The 23,425-nt window shown below is 39.1% G+C and overlaps 1 protein-coding gene across 5 annotated transcripts in view; it reads left to right on the top strand.

Moving 5' to 3' along the window:
- The first annotated feature begins 2,518 nt into the window (after positions 1–2,518).
- The window catches only part of TSC22D2 (TSC22 domain family member 2), a 46,741-nt gene continuing 25,834 nt past the window's right edge, over positions 2,519–23,425 (top strand). For 2 of the 5 annotated variants that reach the window (XR_012496804.1, XM_019748881.2), the window contains exons 1-2: positions 2,525–5,583; positions 16,944–17,015. Coding sequence is in view for 3 of the 5 variants with exons in the window: in XM_019748881.2 (XP_019604440.2) it covers positions 3,608–5,583; positions 16,944–17,015 (2,048 nt within the window). In the remaining 2 variants the exon portion in view is untranslated. Of the gene's footprint in view, positions 5,584–16,943; positions 17,016–18,539; positions 18,586–23,425 lie in introns of those variants that run through there. The other 3 variants (XM_019748883.2, XM_019748882.2, XR_002138886.2) reach the window with 3 other exon arrangements.

The following is a 23,425-nucleotide window of genomic DNA, read 5'->3' as shown; positions in this document are numbered from 1 at the left end:
ATCTTGCTGCAGTTTGTTGTTTTTTCATCAGCGGAAACAGTCCTTAGTTTCTAAGTCATTCCCCCCACCCACCCACACTCATTGTTCTTTCTAAGAGTACTTCCCATACATTGCTTCAAATTCAGTCTTTGACGAAATTATCAGCTATGAGTATAAAGACTGTCAAGCTGGGGACTCTGGAACAGTAATTAAAGATTCTCACAGTTTCCACGTATAGTTTCTGGGTGCAGGCCTGGAGCCAGGATAGCTGCAGTAAGACCCCTGATCTTGAAGTCTGGGACTGCAGGGATCTCCCCAGTTCCACTGAGTTCTCCCCAGTTCCAGTGAGTTAGGCTATCATAGTTTACTTACTATCAACTCTCCCCACACAGAGCATGCATACCTGCACAAATATCCTGCTTTCAATTATTTTAATTCGTTATAAAAAGGCTTTTTACCCTTGGTGGACCAACCATGAATTACATAGTTTTTTGTAGTTTGATGATATATGATTTTTTTGTCCTCTGTAAAATGATTTCAAACCTGTTTGCAACAACCAGAATTCTTATCATTTCTTCATGGGAGTTTTATGTAATAAAGTCTCTACATTTTTAAAGAACAAATGTATTAAGGAAAAAAAAAGCTAGGGCCTTTAAAACTTTTGGAAAACTTACTTTTAAGAGAATTATTTTATTAGTTTAAACATACACAAATCCTTAAACATATAAATAAAACATTTAACTTAATAAATCTTATTTTTTTGCTAAGATGTCTTTAGACATCTTTACTCCCATCCTTACAAGAAATATAGCCCATTTACTGATCTCGCCTAAATTATCATCACTTTCATAATAAATCCTTTACATGTTCATTAAGGAGAAACGGTCTTACAGATTAAGATTTTTCCTTAAAATGTGTGATTTAAGAGTACCATAACAAGTGATCAAGAAGTTTATCTAATAAGAATGTAATGGGACAAGCAGGCATACGAAACTATTTTTCCAATAGCCACATGCTCAACATCATCCATTGATCACCACTTTTAACAATCTGGTAAATCAATCCAAAATTAAATTAAGCTTTTAAACGTTCATATTGGATTTAACCAGTTGATCTAACTTATTGATGGAAAACTGTCTCTAACAATTACTGAAATTATAGATTTAGAAATGAAACATTCCATTAGCTATCTCTGCCACAATAGCAGCATAATGCCACACTTTGTTCCTTCACTGTCTCCCACCCCCTTAAGAAACAGGGATGTTATTATGTGGTCTTATTTCACATCCTGACCTCAGTCACTTGGGTTTGGAAGACATGGTTTCTACCAAGGTTAAAAGACATATCTCTGTATATTATTTACAACTAAGGACCTAAAAATTTCTTGGTAAATTTTAATTATCAAAACATCCTTTGGGAAAAAAAGCATTTCTACTTTTCAAATATTAGAGAACTGAGTATAATGACTGATTTACGTAAGTGATCACGATATGACTGCTAAAGCTGTAATAGATAGGACATTTTGATTCCCAGCAAGACTTCTTAAATTTTACCTAAATAACGTATTAGAATGTCAAAGTTCAAGAGCCTCCTTCCTCATTTTTTTTTCCCATGGTTTAAAATAATGGCCTTACCATTTTCTTTGGCCAGAAAGTAGGTAAAAGATAATAAATTTGCCAGTACTTTCATAGCTGCTATCTGTACTGGGACAGGAAAGGGTGCTTTCTGAATTGTTCTGGTTTTCACGGCCCAATCCAAACCATAGAACACTCTGGCTCCAACTAAGAGTTTTAGAATAAACAAAAGGAAGAACTGTAACTATTCAACGCAGTAGGTTCTACATTTATGGAGCCCATAAGCTGAGTTCCTGGGGGAAGTAAAAACAGTCTCAAGACTTTAAATGAACTCTTGGATCCTGGAATCACAGCAAATTCAGGAAAATTAGGAGTATGTTGGTAACCTCTAATCTTTTTTTAAACTGACCTCACCCTGGGCAAGTAACCATCTCCTGATGCCATTGTTGGAGACAATTTCTGGCTGGAAGATCATTTTTCTGACTCAATCTGGCTTGCTATTCTTGGTTAATCATCCCTATTTCTCTCAACATTTCACTCCTCTGACTGTAGTGGTCAACATTTATCTTCAGGAAAGACTTTTTAAGTGAGTCGGTTACTCCAGCTGTATCCCTTTTTATTATAGCTGAACCCCCCAACCCCCATTCCTATCGCCCTTGTTACACTAAGATTTTGCTAAACATTAGACATAGCACATGACCTCCAGTCTTCCAGTGTCTCGAAACAGATATAAAAACATTCGCTTGGTGCGCTTGTAAGCTTCTCTAGGGTTTGGAATTTAAGAGTTCTTAGTTCTTCAACTCTTAAAGACCTACAACGTAAAATTTAAATTTAAAAAATTTTAAATAAAAAACCGCTCCCTTTTTTTTAACCTTTAGCCACGCCCACTGCCGCTACCCTCAAGCCTCCACGCGAAACTGCAGGAAACCGGAGGGGGCGGGGTGGTGACGTCACGACGCCGGTGCGTCACGGAACGGCGGCGGCTGCGGCGCTGGCGGTGGCTGCGGCAGCGGCGGCATTTTAGTCGACAGCGGCGGCGGCAGCGGGACTGCTGCTCCTCCCAGCATCCCTGGCGCGGCCATTTCAGCCCCATCTTGGCGGAGGGGAGGGAGCTGCAGCCGCCGCTTCAGCAGTTTGAATTTCAGTTTCTACAGGGTCTGCGAACCGGGCGCACCGAGAGGAGCCGAAGAAGTTACCGCCGCTACCTCACACAGCCAGAGCGCCTCCGCTCGCCCGTCAGCCGGCCGCCGCCCCTCACTCTCTCAAGAGCCGTGAGGGGAGGCCGGGACTGCCGCCGCCGCCGCCGCCCGTGGGGGTGGCTCCCCCTGTGAGGGGAGGACCGAGTCGGTTTTCCCCTCCCTTTCCCGGAGTGGGTTTCCGCCAGAGACCGTCGACATGGTCTGGGGCTGAGCTCCGGCTAGAGCCGGGGAGGGAGGGCCGCCCGCCCGCACCGAAGCTCCGTCGCCAGCCCGCGACTCCTGGCTGAATCAGAAATCCCGGGCTCCGGACCCGCCGCTCCTTCCTCTTCTCTCCTCAGCGTCCAAGAGCCTGGAGCTGACGCCGGCACCGGCCTCAGAAGCCGGAGTGGGACAGCACCGCCCCTCACGCCGCCGCCGCCTCCTCCCCTTCGCCCTCCCACTCCCACCCCCCCGCCAAGGCCTGCTGACCGCGCGGAGCGCCGAGCTGGACTGACCACGGTGGCCCGGAGGCAGGAGGAAGAAGCAGCCGGCCCGCCCCTGGGATCGCGCTTTCACCGCCGCTGAGGGGATTGAATTGAGGCGCCGCGGCTGGCGGAGGCGAAAAAGAAGGAGGAGCCGCCGCGCGAGTGAGACGGGGGCAGAGCCGAAGAGACCGACACAGAGAAGGAAACGGGGAGGAGGAGGATGTCTCACAGAACGGCGGGCGCCTGGATCTGCCCGTGACTCTCACAGCGGCGGGCCTCAGACCCCAGCGCGGACTCGGACTTTGTCTTTGGGGGCCCGTGCTCTGTCCTTCCTGGTTTCCGGCAAGACCGCAGAGGAGCCGACGTGCCTCTCTGCTCTCCAGCCTTCACCATGTCCAAGATGCCGGCCAAAAAGAAGAGCTGTTTCCAGATCACCAGTGTCACCACGGCCCAGGTGGCCACTAGCATCACCGAGGACACCGAGAGCCTGGACGACCCGGACGAGTCACGCACAGAGGACGTCTCCTCTGAGATATTCGACGTTTCTCGGGCCACGGATTATGGCCCCGAGGAGGTCTGCGAGCGTAGCTCCTCCGAAGAGACGCTCAACAATGTTGGGGATGCGGAGACTCCCGGGACGGTCTCCCCAAACCTCCCCCTGGACGGGCAGCTGGCGGCCGCGGCGGCTGCTCCAGCCAACGGAGGAGGAGCCGTTTCGGCCCGGAGCGTGGCAGGGGCGCTGGCCAATACTCTGTCGGCGGCCGCCACCTCGACCCCCTCCTCGGGGGCACCCGGCGCCCACCCAGCCGCAGGCTCATCTGCCGCGCCAGGGACTGCAGCTCCATCGCAGCCCCCCACCACTTGTAGTTCCCGTTTTCGCGTGATAAAGCTGGACCACGGAAGCGGGGAGCCCTATAGACGCGGCCGATGGACGTGTATGGAATACTATGAGCGAGATTCCGACAGCAGCGTCTTGACCAGATCCGGGGATTGCATCAGGCACAGCAGTACTTTTGACCAGACAGCGGAACGGGACAGCGGCCTGGGCGCCACCGGAGGGTCGGTGGTGGTGGTGGTGGCCTCCATGCCGGGGGCGCATGGGCCCGACTCGGGAACTGACAGTTCTTTGACTGCTGTGTCACAGCTACCCCCGTCGGAGAAAATGAACCTGCCGGCTTCGGCCCCGCCACTGAGTTTTGGCATTGGGCAGCCTCAGCCGCCGCCGCCCGTAGGTGGGGCTGTGGCTCCAAGCTCCGCGCCGATGCCGTCGTTCCCGGGAGCTGCGGCCGGGCCGCAGCAAATGATGGCAGCCCCGCCGCCAACCCAGCCCCAGGGAACCGGACCCGGCGTTGTCCCTCCGGGGCCCAGTGCACAGGGTCTGCCTCCGACGAATGTAACCCTAGCGCAGTCCGGCGTGTCCCTGCCTCCGCAGCCGGGCCCAGCCGCCGGCGCTTCTGCAACGCAGCAGCCTCATCAGTTCGCGTATCCCCAGCCTCAGATTCCGCCGGGGCATTTGATGCCGGTCCAGCCCTCTGGCCCGACTGAGTACCTACAGCAGCAGCACGTGGCTGGCCTACAGACGCCAAGCCCCGCGCAGCCTTCCGCCACCGGCGCCGGAGCGAGCCCCGCCGCGGCGGCCAGCCTTCCGGTGGGCACCGGCCATAATACCTCCTCGGGGGGCACGCAAATCATGGGCGCCTCTTCTCTGCCCAGTGAAACCGTGGCCCCGGGGCCGGGACCCTCGCCAGGCGGACAGGCCGCGCCTTTTCAGCCGGCGGGAGTCCCCCCTGCTGCTATGGGAGGCGCGGGGCAGCCGGGCCTGGTTCCTGCCGGGGCCGGGAAGCCCCAGTCTGCCCCTCCGCCGCAGTTGGGTGGCAGCGGTGCGCCGTCAGCCGGGCCTACTGGCCCTCAAGCCGTGGTGCCCGGAGTTCCAAACGTGCCTGCCGCCGTGCCCGCTCCAAGCGTGCCTAGTGTGTCTACCACTTCTGTTACTATGCCAAATGTCCCCGCGCCTCTGGTCCAGTCGCAGCAGCTGAGCAGCCATACGCCAGTCAGCAGGAGCGGCAGCATAATCCAGCATGTTGGGCTGCCTTTAGCGCAAGGCACACCCAGTGCACCAAGTCTACCACAGTCTGACCTAAGCCAGTTTCAGACTCAGACCCAGCCTTTAGTCGGGCAAGTTGACGATACTAGAAGAAAATCAGAACCCCTACCTCAACCACCACTTTCTCTCATTGCTGAAAATAAGCCTGTTGTGAAGCCTCCTGTTGCAGATGCCCTGGCAAACCCCCTTCAGTTAACACCTATGAACAGTCTGGCCACCTCTGTATTCAGCATAGCTATTCCTGTTGATGGTGATGAAGACAGGTATGGAAATCTTATTTAAAATATTTTATAGGAATGCTTGGCCAAATGTAGTTTAGGATGCAGCTTTGGGAGAGTTTTTTTTGTTTTGTTTTGTTTTTGTGTGGGGGGGTCAATTTGAGGCCCTTAGCATTTCTAAATATAAAAATTAGTTTGTGTTTAGTAAAGTTGATTGAAAAGACATGAGCTTTAGGTTGCTGATGTAAAGGTGTGTGAGAGAATTAGTCTTGTCACAATTGCTTAAAAATACTAAAGTGGATAAGGATGCAAAATTGTTCATTCAAAAAGGTGGATTTTTGCTTAATCCTCAATTTTGAGGTGGTAGCTAGCTAGTAGGTTATGCCCGGAAGGATTGTCCCCTTCTTAGATGTCAGTCACCCTTGAGCACTTACAGCAGAGACTTTTGTCAGTGTGAGTTTTGAGACTGAGACTTAAAATGAGAAGTTTCTCATTCTGGAAAACCAGAACGCCCTCTAGTAGAAAAAGATCCGAGTAGGGTATCTATCTACTCCAGTGTATCTGGAAAGGCTGGAGAGATAATGGTGAAATGTCAAATCCGGCTTTGAAGATCATATCTTCATTCAGCCTTTAATAAAAGATAGAAAGTCTTACCAGTGTCTTCTTTAAAATACTTTTTTTTTAAAGCAAAAGTGTATTTGAAGATGCTCTCACCTTCCATCAATCTTTTACTGTAGGAAAGGGAGGTATGAGATAGACTCTTCGACAGTAGTAAAAACTGTAGTTCTTGAAATTAGAGTGATTTTTATAGTAAAAGGGTAAATGTCAACTATTGGCTCCCTCCATTTAAGGGATGCTTTTTTATTGGTTTAAGTGAAAGTTGGTGTAATGCCCTATTAATAATACAACAGTTGATGTTTGGTTATGGTTTATGAGGATTTTAAATGGTTTCGTCACATGAAATGTCACATGAAAATTTGACGTATAATGTAAATTTTAAAAAATTGACTTGTTACAAGCTTTAAATTTATATTTTAAAATTACAGAGAAAGTTTCAGGTACTTTACAGGTAGACATTTATTTGCTTGGGTTTTTGTTTAGAGAGAGGTTAATTTTAGATGTGTTAAAAGATCAAAACTGTTCTTATGGATTTCTAGAATAATTGTTATGTAGCATACAATGAGATCTGTTAAAGCTTTTTCTTCCTATGTTTCTTCTGAGTTCCTTCACATTCTTAACTTTTCATTTCTAATTATCCTTGTATTTTTGTCATATACTTACGTTGATTTGAAAAATGCTCACTGCAATTCATCTTCTCTGCTTTTTGTAATTCAAAGTTCATCTTTTTTTGTAGGTGACTTGCTTATGGGGAGTGTTTCTTCCATTTGAGAACTCTTAGAGAATACCACGTGTCCATAAGTGAGCTCAGCTAGCTAGTCATTGGGAAATTGTACTACCAAGTAGAGAAACTGATTCCACAAGCCACTCAGAAAAATCTCTCTTTACATTTGCTCCCATATTGTACTTTCCATACATAGAGGCACACCTGAAATGCAGATTGAGTTTAATTGTTCACCTTTGGTAATAGTCAACAGGCAATCTTCCCTTTTCTAGCTGCCAGAAGCCTTTTTTTAATGATGGGTTGGTAAATAGCTATTTGTTTACCTCTCTTTTCCTGTTGTACAGTGCCCCCATATTTCTTCAAGAAATGACTGGTTTTCCAAACCCAACCCCCTTCCAAAACACATGCACACCTATGAATGAAAATGTATTTTCTCCCCTCTTCACACCTCTCTCGGTTTACAACATATGTAATTACATTCCCCCATGACTTTAATATGTTGATTTGGCAAGAAGCAGAGATCTGTTGACAAATGGAAATTCTGGGATGTATTCTTTAGGGCATGACCTCAAAGATCCTTGTATTTCTCCTCTCTTTATTAAGAGAGTTGATAATCTCAAGAATCTGGTTTCTAAACATGTGAATGTTTGAACTACAGATCCTACTCTATCAGTGTGCTTACCAGTTGCAACACTTAATCCAGTGCAGGGATTTTGATACGTGTGCAGTCCTATTTTAAATATGGCGCTTCCCTTCCCACCCAGTCTTTTAAAATCTACATTGCTTATCAAATGTGCATTTCTAATTTTTGTTAGTCTTTCATTGGTTTTTAACTTAACATGCTAGTTTCCAAGATGTAATCTTACATGTTTGACTATTTTGTCACTGCACCAACACACCTGGTGAAGGAATAAATCCATTAAGTAGATATAGTTTTTTGTTTTTTTTTGTAAACGGGCCTTTTAAAGTTGTATGCTTGAAATTAAATAACAGTTTTTCCAGGCTAATGTTTAAATTACTGAGTTGAGTACTTTTGAGGAGATAGTAATAACAAAATAGTAATTTTTACATGGTGATTTGGGGTTGCCTTATTAAATTAAAATCTGTATACAGTTTTACTTGCAGTCATTCAAATGTAAAATATAACGTTGGAGTGAGAGGTCTTGAGTAATTATGACTTAAACTTTGAATAGGTTGACAAATGTCAGGTCCTAAGAAAATATTTGTTAAAAGGGTGTTTCCTTTTTTAAAAAGCATTGAGAAAAGGAAGGAAAATGGACAATTCACACAGAATCATTGAGATGATTTCGGTAGATATATTGAAAACTCTATCTTGTGATTTTGGTTTCATTACCTAATACAAGGCTGTATATTGGCTCATTTTGAGACCATTTATTTTAAAGAATCAGAAAAGACCTTACATTAATACAACTTAATATTATCATACCTTTAAAAGAACTGATGGTTGTATATACAAAGTAAGGAAAGTCTTAAAGTTCCTAGTTACCATTGCCCAGTGACCATATATTATTAATTACCATAAAGTTAATGTATCATTTTAGCTTTTCTCTTTAGAAAGACAGTCAGTTGTTGAGATTCATCAAATTGATTTTGTATAAATTGGAGATTAAAATGATGGTTGAAAATACAGTTCATAGAAAAATCTGTAGTCACTTTTATGGTGAACAAAAATTGTTTAAACTACCTACACACTTAAACTCCTTTTTGGTAAATGGGGACGATGCGAAATATTATTGGCCCTTTTTGAAAGTGAATGTGCAGTACAGATCGTTTTTCCATAGATAGCTGACCAGTGTGAACTCTGTAGGCCACATTCCAGGAACTCTAATGAATGGCTGCAATTGTGAACTGTCAACTGCAACCAAAAGACTGTTGAAAACCTGATTGTAAGGATCCCTTAGTACAAATATCTCTATATCTTGTTAATGGTTTTATTTGTGTAGTTTGCTAATGACTACTGATAAAGTATTATAATTGTGACTGGCTAGTGGTATGTTCTGATATGTGCTATAAATACAAATTTTGTTTGTATGGTTATATGTGAGATATATGTCTCATATACAAGTATATACACATGCCATCTCTATTTTTTTAATGGAGTTTTTTTTTTTTTTTACTTGATGGTTAAGTCAAGAGAGGATTATGTAAATGTATATCAGCAGGCAGAATTGTCACTTAGTTGTAAAATTTATAGATACTTCTTAGAGTTCTGAAAGTCTTAAAAATGAAAGCCCCTTACTTAAATCTGTATTTGTTGGGAGCATATATTTTTTTATATTGAATTGTGGAGGTAATTTTGCCCTTCCAGCTTTACAGTTGATGTTTAAATCACACACTGGATACCATCTTATGCCTATTTAAGTATCTAAATACTCTTACTGAGGATTTTGTAATCAAAGTGTAAAATCCTGGGTATGAGTAACATTATTATTTACTATAAAAACTGATGTTGATGCATTCATCAGAGAGCCATGTTGATGACTAAAGTATAAAGTTGATGACTGTAGCCATCAGCATGGCTCTCAGTAAAGGAAATTATAGATTTCCAGAAAGGCTGATGATCCAAAAGTACCTGCAATTCCCAAAACCATGTTGTATGAGTAGGAGTATGGCCTTTATTATTCACAGGGACACATAACATTGTTTAAATTTTGTGTGAACTAACTTATATAGGCTGAACATTGGTTAACTTTTTAGAAAGCATATGGGCTTGTATGTGTGAGGATAAGACACAGTCCAAATAACTTAGTTACCCTTGTTTTTTCCTTGTATCTTGAAGGAAGGAAGGAAGGTATCTTGAACTAAATCGCCTTTATGAGAAGTCATTTTTTATAGTACTGATATGTTTTCTAATTCGTGAGAATAAATGTAATACCAATCTATTCGACAACACTAATTTGGAAATAGTAAAACATGATAGTGGATTTATGGATCTGGTACTTGCTAATTTGGAATGGAGTTTAGGGTTTCTGTGTTCCTCTGCACCAAGAGATGGGAAGCAGTCATACTCTCTAGTGTCCTCCAGTAACAAAGAGCAGCCCCTCCAGTCAGATGGTAAAGAAACCAGAAAGGATCTCTTTCCTGAGGAATGGTTGATAGGGGAGTGTAAAAGGATTTTGACTTTTCTTTCCTAAAATGGCAGGATTTGGGGAGATGTGGGGCTAGAGAGTGATTGCAGATAACCAAGACAGAGAAAATATAGTGAAATGACATAAAATGTAGTCTCAGAAGGAATAGGAATATTTGTCATTGTTGAGGAACAATGGTCTAATTCCTTCTTTTAATAATTGTTTAAACCAGTATGTATTCTTTTTCTGAACAGATACTGTTTATTTCTCTATTGCATTACTCTAAATACTCGAGTATGAGGAAGAGAGGCTTTACAAAAACAGATCTGTCTGGTTAAATGTAGCCTGAATCATGATATTCCCTAAGTAATTATTAATGGGAAGAGCAGATTTTTAATAAGTCTTCATAATTGAAAGTATTAAAGGGGTATGTTTAGCAAAATTCTTGAATAGGAATAAATTTTTTAAGTTTTTTTCCTAATACGAAGCCAGTGGACTTATAATTTGAGGCTGGTCTTTTAGATGATTTACTGTAGTCACAAAGACTATGCATACCTGAATTATTGGTACGGTATAACTTAGATCTTTCCACAGCAATTCTTGAACATACCAAATTACCCAATGTTATATTCTTAATCTGGCGTTGCATAGGACAAAAATTGGGACTCCTCCATAAAGATTTAGGAACAGTAACCAATTAGTATAATTACCTGACTTTCATAATATATTTTAATTTATACAGTTCAAATTTGACTGATAATATTAAAGGTTGATTATCTGCTTTACCTCTAAAAAGTAAGTACATAATTTCTACTTTTAAATCAGGTGAGTTAAATGTCATCTATGCCACTATGGATTGTTTACCTCTCAACTTTAAAGCTCCAAATCAGATTTAAGTTTGTAGTTTTATTTCTTTGAACCAAAGCTAACATTTGCTTAAAAGGATGAACTCTCAGGCTTTAAGTTGTACATTTACATTGGTGGTTATTTGAAAATTCAGCAGATCATTGAATTAATTTTAATAGTAATCACCCAGGACACAGACTATGAGTAAATATCTTGCTAATATAAACACATATCAGAGTAGGCAAGACACATAAGAGAAGTCTGAATGTTAAATTGCATAAAGCCTTCTTTCCCATAATCTGTCACTGAAATTTGACTAAACAATATTGATGTGTAGAAGAGAAACTGATTAATTGTGTCAATTATTATAAATGCTGCCAGTGTATTTTAAATGTTATTTTTAATGTTATAGGGTATCCCTCTTCGTTATTACTCAAGTAAATTGTTTAATTTGTGAGTGAAGGATACACAAAGCAAAATTTAAAGCCAACTTGTTTCTAAAGTAGAATTAGAATTCAGTTTTTCTAAATGGTTTTATAAGTTAAACCAAAACAAATCCTTGGTATATGGTCTACCTAGCCTTTGAAAGCAAAACAAAAACAAAAGAGGAGAGGGAAGCTTTGTTAAATAAAATCAATGGTGTGTTCAGTTATGTATTAGCATGTTATATGATTGACCATTACAGACAATGGAGTCCGAAATACCTGGACTGAAATCCAGTTGTGCTGCATTACTTGAGGCATTTGACCTTGAGCTGTTTATTTAGCCATCTAAGCCTCTTGTTTCCCCATATGAAAAAATGGGGATAATACCTGCCTTTGAGAGTCTGTCAGGATTAAATGAGTTATGCAAGTAAGTTATGAACAGTATGTACATAACATGGCAAGCCTACATCACAGAAGCATCAATATTTCAGTGTCTAAAATGCTTTCCCAGATCACCCCATTGACATGCTACAAATCATACTGCAGTTTTGATCTGAAAGTGTAATTGCTTGGTATGAATGTAATCAGAAAAGGAGACATTGTTTTAGGCCAGAAAAATTTTGATGTAGTAAGAAGTACAGCAACTTGTGTTCTAATGCTGGCTCTTCTACACTTAGCTGGTTTCTTCAGTTGAGTCATTTAACTTCTCTCAGTTGTCCTCACTGGTAAAATTAGAATTTGAGACTTGGTCAAATTTTATGGTTACCTGTGTGTAAGATTCATACATTTAGACATGTTTCATTGAAGAGCTGCCATCTTAAGCATTCACCTTGTCAAACCCTTTCCTTCCACCAGACTATGGTGATTTAAAAAAAAGCGTGAAGTTTACAGATACTCCTTAAGTAGGGTGAATGCTCAAGAAAACATTTAAAGCAACAATGAGTCAAATCATTCAACTTTCTTTGTGCTCTCTGAGTGGTCTGTAATGGTCACTCATGTAACATGCTAATATATAACTGAACACACTGTTGATTTTATTAGAACAAAGCTTTCCTCTCCTCTTTTGTTTTTGTTTTGTTTTCAAAGGCTAGGTAGACCATATATGAAAATAATAAATATAAGGTGCTAATGGGAGCAATTTAGGATATCATGTCAGACTGGTATGGAGAGGAAGTATTTCAACTGACTTACACTTAAAATTATTTTATTCTCTACATAGGCAATAACATTTTACAGTTCAAAATATGCAAGAATATAAATTGGAAGTCTCCCTGACACCTCCTCTTCAGCCATAACTTGTGCATTCTTCTGAAGCTAATTCTTGAACTGAATCTCAAAAGGGTCATTCTCATTAGGTCACTGATAAAAGAAGGGGATGATTTTTCTAAGTGGAGGAAGAAGGCAGTTTGTATAACAAAGTGGAAGAGTAGGAATGTGTCAGATTTGGAAAATGATGTGATTAATTTGACAGGAACCAGGAGTGAAGGGCTTAAATGTCATGGTAAGAAGTTGAGATTTTTATCATAAGTGTATGGTTGCTGTTAAAGGTGTTTCTTGAAGCTTTTTTTATAGAAGTAGTATATGTCTTGGAATCATTTCAGTACCCTTTTCAATGATTATTGTGTTTTTAATTAAAATCTTGTGATAAAAGTTGTGTGTAAGGAAATACTGGGGGAGTTTTGAGTCCCAGAAGTCAGGATTCTCATCCAATGGAATATATTAAATAGCTTGGTATACGTAGCTCTAAGTTTAAGTATTCTGTTTGTCTTAAGTAGTTTGTTTCCCTCCATATTACCTTAATAATGATGAAATATTTTGGTATATGTTAAGATACTTCACCAAAAATTGATTCTTATGTAGCATAATTTGGAAACTATAGCCCTATATTAAACACAAACCAAGCTTAATTGTGTTAGGCCCTACGTATACATAATCTGATTTGGTCTTCTAAGCAACTCTAAGGAAGTATTTTCCTCCCCTTTTTGTGAATTAAGGAAACAGGATTTGAGTCACATAGCTATTAAGTGACAAAGCATAGATTCATATTCAGGCCTTCTGACTCCAAAGGCAGTGCTCTTGGATATTCCCAGAGTTAGCTTTGTTTTATTATTTTGCTGACTGTACGATAGGAGGAAGCAAAACCTACTGTAGCCACTGATCTGTTGTGTTGTTATCCTTTACCTAAAAGACAGTTTTAACATTTAAAATTCCTACATAATAATGTTAGAGACGGCCCTTGTTCCTCTGCTTATTGTAGTATTTCCCTGGTTTCTATTTAGAGAACTCTGAAGTTGAATTTAGACATAGGAGAAAAAGATAATTCTCTGACTGCAGAGCTTATGTACCTTATCTTTGAAGCTTCAGTGATTTTTAGTTTTGAGATACAGTATATGTATATGTTTGTTTGTTTTTTCTTTTGTAGTTACCCTATAATGATAGTACCTTAGTAAGGCAGGTAGACATATTCACATTTGATTCACTTTCTGATGTACTACTTTCATGTACTTGGAAATTAACATGATAGACTATTATATAAAGACAGGGAGAAAAGAATACATTTTATTAATTGGTTTTGAAAAATGTCTCCAAATAGGAAAATGTCATTTTCATTTAGGTGGCTGAAATAAATTCAGAATAACCACACCTCAGTTTTCCTAAAAAGCGTTTCGTTGACTCTATATTTAGTAGTTTACATTAACATCAGATATGTTGTTAGAAAACTGGTTTCAAATTTTATTTCTTGGGCAGAAGAGAATTTGTCACCAGTGCTGCATAAAATTCAGTATTTTTTTCTAATAAATTTTTTAATGTCAGTTGCCTCTTGGTCCTTTCAGATTTCAGAGACTGTAACCTTGAAATGATGTTCCATTAACAGCGTTTTCCTTGGGCTCTTAATTTCTTCAATTTTATGTCATTCCAAAACAAGTCTCTGATGATCGAACACTTCAGTCTCTGATGGGTGTTTTGCAGTTCTTAATCAGCTAGGTTTCACAGACTTGTCTCCTTTAATCTGTGCCCGTTAGGAATCACTGTTTTGAGATTAATTTTTTTATTGTTGCTGTTTGCTAAAAATCCCTCAGTTATGGATAACATCCCTGCTGAAGTATTCCAGAAACCAAAAATTTCATATAAGACTGTCTTTATCTTGGGAATATAGACTACTTAAATTTTTCATAGATTGTGTAGCTCCATATGGCTTCTTCATTTTGAATATATGTAGAAAGTGACTGTTAACTACAAATTTTTGCATCCTAAATGTATGTGTTCTGACATGTTCTAAGGACTTTAGGTCCATTTACAGTATTTTATTTCACAGGTTCTTTTCTCACCCCCAAATACACAACTAACTGCAGTTAAGTTCTGTTTTCACGTCTACCTTTAACTTATGAGGAACATTTTGTTATTAGTCTATGCTGCAAAAATGCTGGAATTTCATAATTTAAATTGTATTACTTCATTTAGAACCAATTTATTTAGCATATGAATTTGATTCAAATTAAATGTATATGTATATGTTTTTCCAAAATCAGGTGATCTGAAATTCTTTTAAAGAATGTCGTCCTTATAATATTTTATAAATACTCTTTAATGAATTTTAAATTTCAGACTTACAGAATAACTTCCAAGTTTACTCTGTTATTCTCTTGTATTTACTACCTTCCTGTTTGAATCACTGTTTATTTTAAACCTAAGGTCTCCAAACAGACCGTTTTGAATAGCATACTTGTTCCCATATAGTCCTGGGTAAGCCTTGTAAAAAAGCTAAATTGGGTTTTCAATTGGTTCAGTTAGCTTTCATTTAATTTGGCAGACTGATTTCTAAGTGAAAAAAGCGGCCTGACAAATACATCTTGAGAGGATACAAGCTGTTAAATCAATAGTAGTTAGCAGCCTCTTAATCCTTACTTGATATTAGTAGGTCTAATCAGTGCCTTTGATTGCCTTAGACCTAGTCAAGAAAAAAGTAGAGAAAGGGTTAAAAGAGTAGAAAGGAGTTGAAGTAGGGTAAACAAAGAGAAGTATACTTACTGAAGACTAGTAATTAATCAGACAGTTGCTTTGGTGACACTCTGGTATCTAGTGGCTGTCTGCCTTTCCTAGTTTTGGATCATCTAAGAGGTACCCTACTGGTTAAAATTAAAAATGCCTTTTAACAATGTTTTTAAGAAATTCATTAGATAACACAGTGAGTCTTAATCTGAGTATTGAAGTCATGGAATTCTATTGAGTATTTGTTTTGTTTGATGTTCATTGATACTTGCTTGCTGTTCCACTAAACTTGGAAATGGGTTTCTTGTACTAATAATACTGCAGAGACTCTCTTAAGGTTCTTGCTAGGGTCTCATAATTGCTGTGTTGTATCTGAACCTCATTTTGATGGTAAAACAATAGCTGTCATTTATTGAGCACTAACTATGCACCAGGAGCTTTACCTATAGTCTCAGTTCTTGAACCACCCTGCAAGTCTGGATAGTAATATCATTAACCGATAAAGAGACAGACCTAAAGAGGTTAAATTTTAACTCTGCTGTATGTTTAGCGTAGTGGTTGAAGAGCAGGAACTCTGGGGCCAGATTGCCACCTACTGACTCTGTGACATAAGGCAAGTTACTTCTCTCTGACCCAGTTTCCTTTACTGAGAGATGGAAATAATAATAGCACCAACCTCTTAGGGCTATTGTAGACTTGAGTTAATAAATGTAAAATACTTAGAATTGTGTCTGGTATATAATACGCTTGCTGCTGTTATTCTGCTACAGCAAAAGGTCAAGAATTTTAGAGGTGATGTTTCAAGTTTTTGTTAGCTCCCTAACATACAGGTTGGGGGTAGGAGAGACTTTGAAAATACACTGAGGTGCAAGGGGAACTGTTAGAGAGCAGGTTTGTCAAAGGTTTAGTCCCAGGAGAAACAACTGAGATGTGAGGTGAATCATGCAGGCTGGGAGCTTGCCCAGATGAGCCCGTCAGTTAAGATTCTGTGGTTATAGCCCTAGGGAAGGTGTCCCCAGGGAATTACAGAAGTGGATGGTGATTAAGGTGCCTAAGCTCTTACCTCTTAAAAGGACACTGTACTAATACAAGAAGTTCAAAAGCTGCCATACAATTGTAGCACCATTTTTTGCCCTAACCCAGAGAGACTACATCTAAATAAATAAATGGATTCTGAAGGTGGAAATTGTGTCAAGCCCAACTCAGAAAAGGACTTATTGTCCATCATCAAACCCTGTCAAATAGATCCTATGAAGAATTTTTATATTATAAAGTTATAGCTTAGCTTATTTTGCATGTACCTCAGAACAGCTTTGTTAAACTACTAAACTTACAGGCATTTATAAAGGTATTTGGTACAGAGTAGTGTTGATTAGGCTGCGAATTGGTCACATTCTTATGTATATAATTGTGTACACACACACACACACACACACACATACATACATACACACACCCCTACCTGAATGTTAATTAGTATTTAATTTTATCTCTATTACCCCTTTCTTTTAGCACTGCGACTCTGAATTATTGTCGGGGGCTAAATTTTGTCCAATTATTTCTTTCAGAATGCGTTTAACAAGCTTATGTCGCTTTTTCTCTTTGTATTGAAGCAGTTGCGCTGTATTAAATCTAAAATCTTCCATCTTTTTTGAACAGTGATTTTACTGTACTTTCTCAACCTCATTTCCATTTGATTCTTGGATCTCACAGGAATCCTTCAACTGCTTTCTACCAAGCGTTCCATTTGAACACGTTTCAGGAATCAAAGAACCTCGGGGATAGGTATGAATACTCACATATGGAATGCATACATGCAAAAGTGTATGCATGAATTGCTTTGCGCTGTACTAGTTTCTCATCACTAAAACTGATCTTTGTTATTTTAGGGGGGAAATCACATATCTAGCATGAGATAAAGCAGCAAAATAAACCAAAAGGACAGTCTATATTTTAAATAGAATATAAACATTTCTTCTTACTGAGCTTTTAATTATATTTACTTTTTTGGAAGGATTTACATATTCTATTGTGTTTTATTATATGAAATATTTACTTAGCCCACGTTCATTTTAATGTAAAAATATATTCTATAAAATAAACTACCTACAGTTATTTTAATTTGTGCTATCTTATATGATTTCTCTGTAAGAGCCTTAGTAACTCAAAGCAAAATGTTATTTTATATTAAGAAATCGGAGGGGAGATAAGACCAAGGAATCAGTGTGTAGTGGTCATTCGCTAACTCTTGGCGAGAAACTGCAACATCAAGCTTGTTTGCTGGAATTCACTAGATCTGCATTACTGTTTTGTAAAGCCCTAAAGTGGTTTGTTTTCTCACAGAAATAATGTATAAATTTTATTTTTAAGTTTTTAAAGTACTGAATGAAGTCTTGGAGTTCATTTATGGCAAAAGATACTTTGGTTTATCTTTCTGCTTAATACACATTTTAAGTAGTATTTGCTCTGTTCGGTTATTTTGCTGAATATTTATTAGCACACCATCATTCTGTGTCTAATTAGTAGAAGTTGAGCTCAAATGATGTTTTTAAAATTCACAAAGCTTTGTAAAACTCTTTTTAACTCTGCCTGGCAACGCATTTGTGTCCTCTGGCATTGTTTGGATAACACTCATAGACTCAACTCCATGTCTTCCATTAGGAAAGAGTATTGCTAAGTGCATGTACATGTCATGCTAAGACGTGGTCTACATTGCCTAGAAATGGTAACAGTCTTTTAATTCTTTGGCTTGATTTGCTGTGTGTGTCACTCTTAAGAAATTTTCTAACAAACTTATCTTTTTGATGATGTGTTCCTTACTAAAAATGTATTTAAATAGTTACTTGTAGAACAAGAAATTTTAAAATTTATAATACCATGCTTATAGATTCACTTTTTAAATTGTATAGCTATAGCAATATAAATTGAGACATAAATGTAAATTGTGGCATGAATCAAGCATAAAGGTTTAAACATTCAAATGGCTTACCAGATGTAGCCAGGGTGAGTACTTTGGGGTGTACTTTATACTTTTCCCTCAGAAAAAGGAAACATAGCACTCTGTTTAGAAATGTAATAAGGATAGTTTTCAGAGGTATGGTAATTTATTTCAAATGGCTAACTTTCTTGAGCTACCCTGGCATTAATATGAATAATACCTATTTTCATCAAATTAATGTAGCTTTATTTTTTGTAATTTGGATTTAATATTGAAAGGTTTCTTTTGTTTCATTATAAAACAACCATAGAAATTGTCTGCTCCTCGTTTGTTGTTACAGCTAAATACTCCTTATCTGTTCTCTTTTTTAGATACCAGAAACATTTAAGGTATCAGAAATGAGGCATATTGCTGTATCTATAGTTTTTCATGGGTTGAAAATATTTTCTCTTCTCCTTGGAGCCTGTTGTCCAGAGCCAAAGAAGTTAATGGATACTTGTTTATAGTATGTTGAAGCCAAAATATAACCAGAATTTATATTCTAGATGACCCATACTTCATTGTAAGTTGGCCTGTTGGTACCAGGGTGCCAAGCCCAACCCAATGGAAACTGACTAGTGGCTTCCTTTTAACTTTTTAACTAGTTTATTAAATTTTCAATTGAGAAGAGCAGTGGTCGCTAGCTTTATTAGTTCCAACTATCTGCAATTTCAGTTAGCAAATAATATACAGACTTTTTAATAGGTGTATTGGCTAATAAACTATTGTGGGATACTCTTTTTCGCTGCAAAAAGGAGTTGAAGATTTGTGTGTTTTAAGCTTTAAAACATATCATAACTTCTCCTGACCTTGTTTGTGTTAGATCTCACCAAAATGTCTTGTTTATTTTTGACTATTGTAAGTTTAGAATTTTTTAAAATTTTACTAATTTGACAAATAAGTATTTTGCAGTGGTGATTCTATTAAATAGAACCATTCGGAGTTTAAAGGACTATAAATCCTTTGTTAATCTCCTTGCTTTGAGGTATAAATTTGCCTATCAGTTGATAGATACCATATTTCAGGCTCCTATTTATGAAATCTTGGAAATCATTTTCAGTAGGGGTAGCTTATAAGCCCTGTGCCAGTTTTCATTAAACCTGCCCTAGAAATCTGAAGATTGCTGGATTTGTCTTATTTGAAAGACTGGAATCTTTTTTCTAGGATTCCTTACCCAGAGTATTTTTTAATCAAAATATAAGTAATTAATAAATCTTTCTCACATTGACTTATTCTTCTCTCAGAGCCCAGCCCCTTTGTTTCCTTTCCTGTTTTAATTATTAGAATTAGCAAATTGAGAAGTTTTTCATCAAACAGTATGCCTCTATCTATATTTATTGTTTCCATGGATATTTAAAGTGTTATGCGTATTCAGTTTTGGTACAAAAGTTGAAGCTACTATAAAGCTTTCCTTTCCGTTTTCCTAAGTGCCATCATTGTTCTAGTTCCCCCATGTGTCATTTGCAGAGTCCTCAGGGAATCAGCTGAAACTGTTTTCACATCACCAAATATAAGGTTAATAGATACTGATAGCTCAAAAATAATACCTTTCTAGGGAAGCCCAAATGTTTGCGCCGATTATTAAAATGAGTAATGCAGCTTGTATAGTTTGCTTTCTGGGGATTATCTTACTATGAAGAAGTTCATTTTTAGTGATATCATGGCCTATTGGCATTTCATTATAGTAACTTTAAAGTTTGACTTCCTACTTTTCTGCTTTAAAGAACAGCTTTCCAAACTTACTTATTGGCATTGCTTTGTTAAATAGACAATTAGTTTACAAACTTGATCACTGGGAAGCAGGTGCTCATTGCGACGAGTCCTTTGTCTGCAAAAGCTGAGAGTGAGAATTTATAGCAAACAATTTTACCCTCTTGTAAATATGTCAGTAAGGTGAAGGAGTACTAGAGGAAAGAAACTTTAACTCAGGTAGACTAAACGAAGAAATCAGGTAGCTTGTAAGGAGAGTAACATTTGCTAGGTGCACCATCCCCTGGGGTCAGCTTGTTCTTATGATAACACGAATATTTAAAGAGAAATAAATATGGAAGGAAGTACACATGGGTTATTAACTTAAAATTAATGCTTACATACATTTATGGTATGTCTTTTACTAGATACTTAATGGTTTTAGTTAACTTTTTTTTTTTAATTATTTACATCATTTTTAAATTATTGGATTAAAAAAATTCTTGTTTAAGTAACCTAAAGTATTTTGTGTTAGAAAAGGCTTCTAGTATTTCCTATCATCGTTCCCTATGAGATTTTATATTTGAAATTAAGAGTAAATCAGAACTAAGCTGCTTGTATGAGACAGTTTTTGTTTTACTTATCCTCCAAGAAGCTGGATGCATCACTAACACTACTTGTTAACCCAAATCGTAAAACTCAGGTTTCAGAACTTGACTAATCTAATTTTTGAATGCTCAGTGGTGTGACTTTTAAAAAATCATTTTATTTGTATCAGAAAAGTACACCATTCATAAATGTACAGCTCAAACTGAACGTACGTTTGTAACTAACACCCAGATCAAGATAAAGAAAATTGTAAGCTCTTCATGCCCCCTTCCTATCACTTCCCCTCCCCTATCCTAACTTCCAATAAGTGGGATCATACACTATATATTTTGTGTCTGCTCTCTTTGAGCCAATATTATGTTTGAGATTCATCCATATGATTCAGCGTAATTGTAGATCTGAACTACATAATTAATTTAAAAGAATCACCATAGTGGATTACTTATTGGAGATGGTTACTGGTTTAATGTCCTCTCCTAATAATTATATTAAGTACCTTGAGGATATGAACCCGCACTGTTTTGTAACTACCCCAAATATATTTCCGAATAATTTGTCTCTAGTACTTACATAATTTATTACCTGATTACATTTTGACCTATTCCAGTTAAGGATATCTAATACAGCATAATCAAAGACGCTAGAAATTAGAGGACAAGGTTTTAATGACCTTTCACCTTTTAGTTCTGGGTCTCAGATTTAGATGAAAACCTAAGAACATGCTTATAAAGTGTTCAGATGATGGCTTGAGCATATCCTGTACCTCTGGCTGAACAGGCCTAAGTCCGCATTAGTGGCAGCCGGCCTTGGTCCGTGGCTTGGCCTCTCAAGGCACTTGCAAGCAACACAGGCAGCAGCCATCTGTGGATTATTTTCTGGCTCCCGCTGGGTGGCCCCGGGTGGGGCACAGGCTGTGACTGAAGTGGACTTACAGCAGATCCCCTCCAAGGTGGTCCTGGAGCTGGTTCCCCCAGAGGGCAGCTTCAAAATGAGCTGGAGCATCACCTAGCCAGGTCCAAGCACGACACACCCAAGGGGCAGACTGGGCAGGCACCAGAGTCCTGCTGAGGCAGATCCTGCTCCATAGGATCAGCCCCTGCACAACAACTCTTCCACTGTAGTCAAGGCCAATCCTCACAACCAGTGAGCCCAAGGGTCAGTCCCTCACACTGATGTGCAAACATCAACCAAGGCTCAACTACAAGAGGAGGGCACACACAACCCACACAAGGGACACACCTGAAGCACGTGGCTCAACTGACCAGAAAGACTGTCACTGAATCCCACGGCACATCTACCACATAAGGCAATTCTGCTAAGACCAGAAGACATAGCAGCCCGACCTAATACATAGAAACAAACACAGGCAGCCAAAACAGGGAGGCAGCCAAAATGGGGAGACAAAGAAACGTCCCAAATAACAGAACGAAGTTCCAGAGAAAGAACTAAGCAAAAGGGAAATAAGCAATCTGTCAGACTCAGAGTTCCAAACGCTGGTTATAAGAATGCTGAATGATCTCAGGAAGAACTTCAACAGAGAGATAGGAAGCATAAAAATGGAGATGGAAACCATGAAAAAGAACCAGTCAGAAATAAAGGATACAATAATGGACACAAAGAATATATTACAGGGAATCAACAGTAGATTAGATAAAGCAGAGGCTGTAACCAGCGATGTAGAAGATAAGGTAGCAGAAGACACCCAACCAGAACAGCGAAAAAAAAGAATCCAAAAAATTGAGTTTACGGGGCCTCTGGGAAAATATCAAGCGTACCAACATTCACATTATACAGTACCAAAAGGAGGAGAGAGAGAGCAAGGAATTGAAAACCTATTTGAACAAATAATGACAGAAAACTTCCCTAACCTGGTGAAGGAAATGGACATACAAGCCCAGGAAGCACAGAGAGTCCCAAACAAGATTAACCCAAACAGGCCCACACCAAGACACATCATAATTAAAATGCCAATGGTTAAAGACAAAGAGAGAATCTTACTATAAAAGCAGCAAGAGAAAAGCAGTTAGTTACCTACAGGGGAGCTCCCATAAGACTATCAGCTGATTTCTCAACGAAGACTTTGCAAGCCAGAAGGGAGTGGCAGGAAATATTCCAAGTGATGAAAAGCAATGACGTACAACCAAGATTACCCAGCAAGGCTGTCATTTAGAATTGAAGGACAGATAAGGCGCTTCCCAGACAAAAAAAAGGTGAAGGAGTTCATCACCACCAAACCAGTATTACAAGGAATCTTAGAGGGACTTCTTTAAGATGGGAGCAGGGGTAAGGATGGATGAAAGGGGAAGGGATTAAGAAGGACAAATTGGTTGTCACACAGTAGTCATGGGGATGTAGGTTATAGCATAAGGAATATAGTCAACAATACTGTAATAACTAGATATGGTGCCAAGTAGGTGCTAGATCTATCAGGTGATAGATGGGAATGGGGTTGGGGGCAGGGTGGAAAAGGTGAAGGCATTAAGAAATACAAATTGGTAGTTAATACAGTATGGGGAATATAATCAACAATGTTGTAAAGATCATGTAAGGTGCCAGATGGGCACTGGACTTATCAGAGGGATCACATCATAGACTATGTAGATGCCTGGCCAATGTACTGTACACCTGAAGCTGAAGTAGAATAATACTGAATGTCACCTATAACTAAATATATAGGTATATATAGTCACAGGATGTGGAGTACAACATAGGGAAGACAGCAATATAAGATGTCAGAGGGGTAGTAGCTTGGGGTGGGTTATCACTTTATGAGGGGTTTAAATGTCTATTACGTTGCTTTGTACACCTGAAACTAATAAAACATAAATAAAAATAAAAAAATGTTCAGATGTTAAAGCAGGAAGTTACAGCTATTATTGGATGACAGCATTTATAAATTTAATAATCTGAAACATGTACA

The sequence above is a fragment of the Rhinolophus sinicus genome, linkage group LG01 (assembly GCF_036562045.2).
Source record: "Rhinolophus sinicus isolate RSC01 linkage group LG01, ASM3656204v1, whole genome shotgun sequence".
Classification (NCBI taxonomy): Eukaryota; Metazoa; Chordata; class Mammalia; order Chiroptera; family Rhinolophidae; genus Rhinolophus; species Rhinolophus sinicus.
The sequence above is the reverse complement of the archived record's forward strand: the minus strand, read 5'-3'. Positions and strand labels throughout refer to the sequence as shown.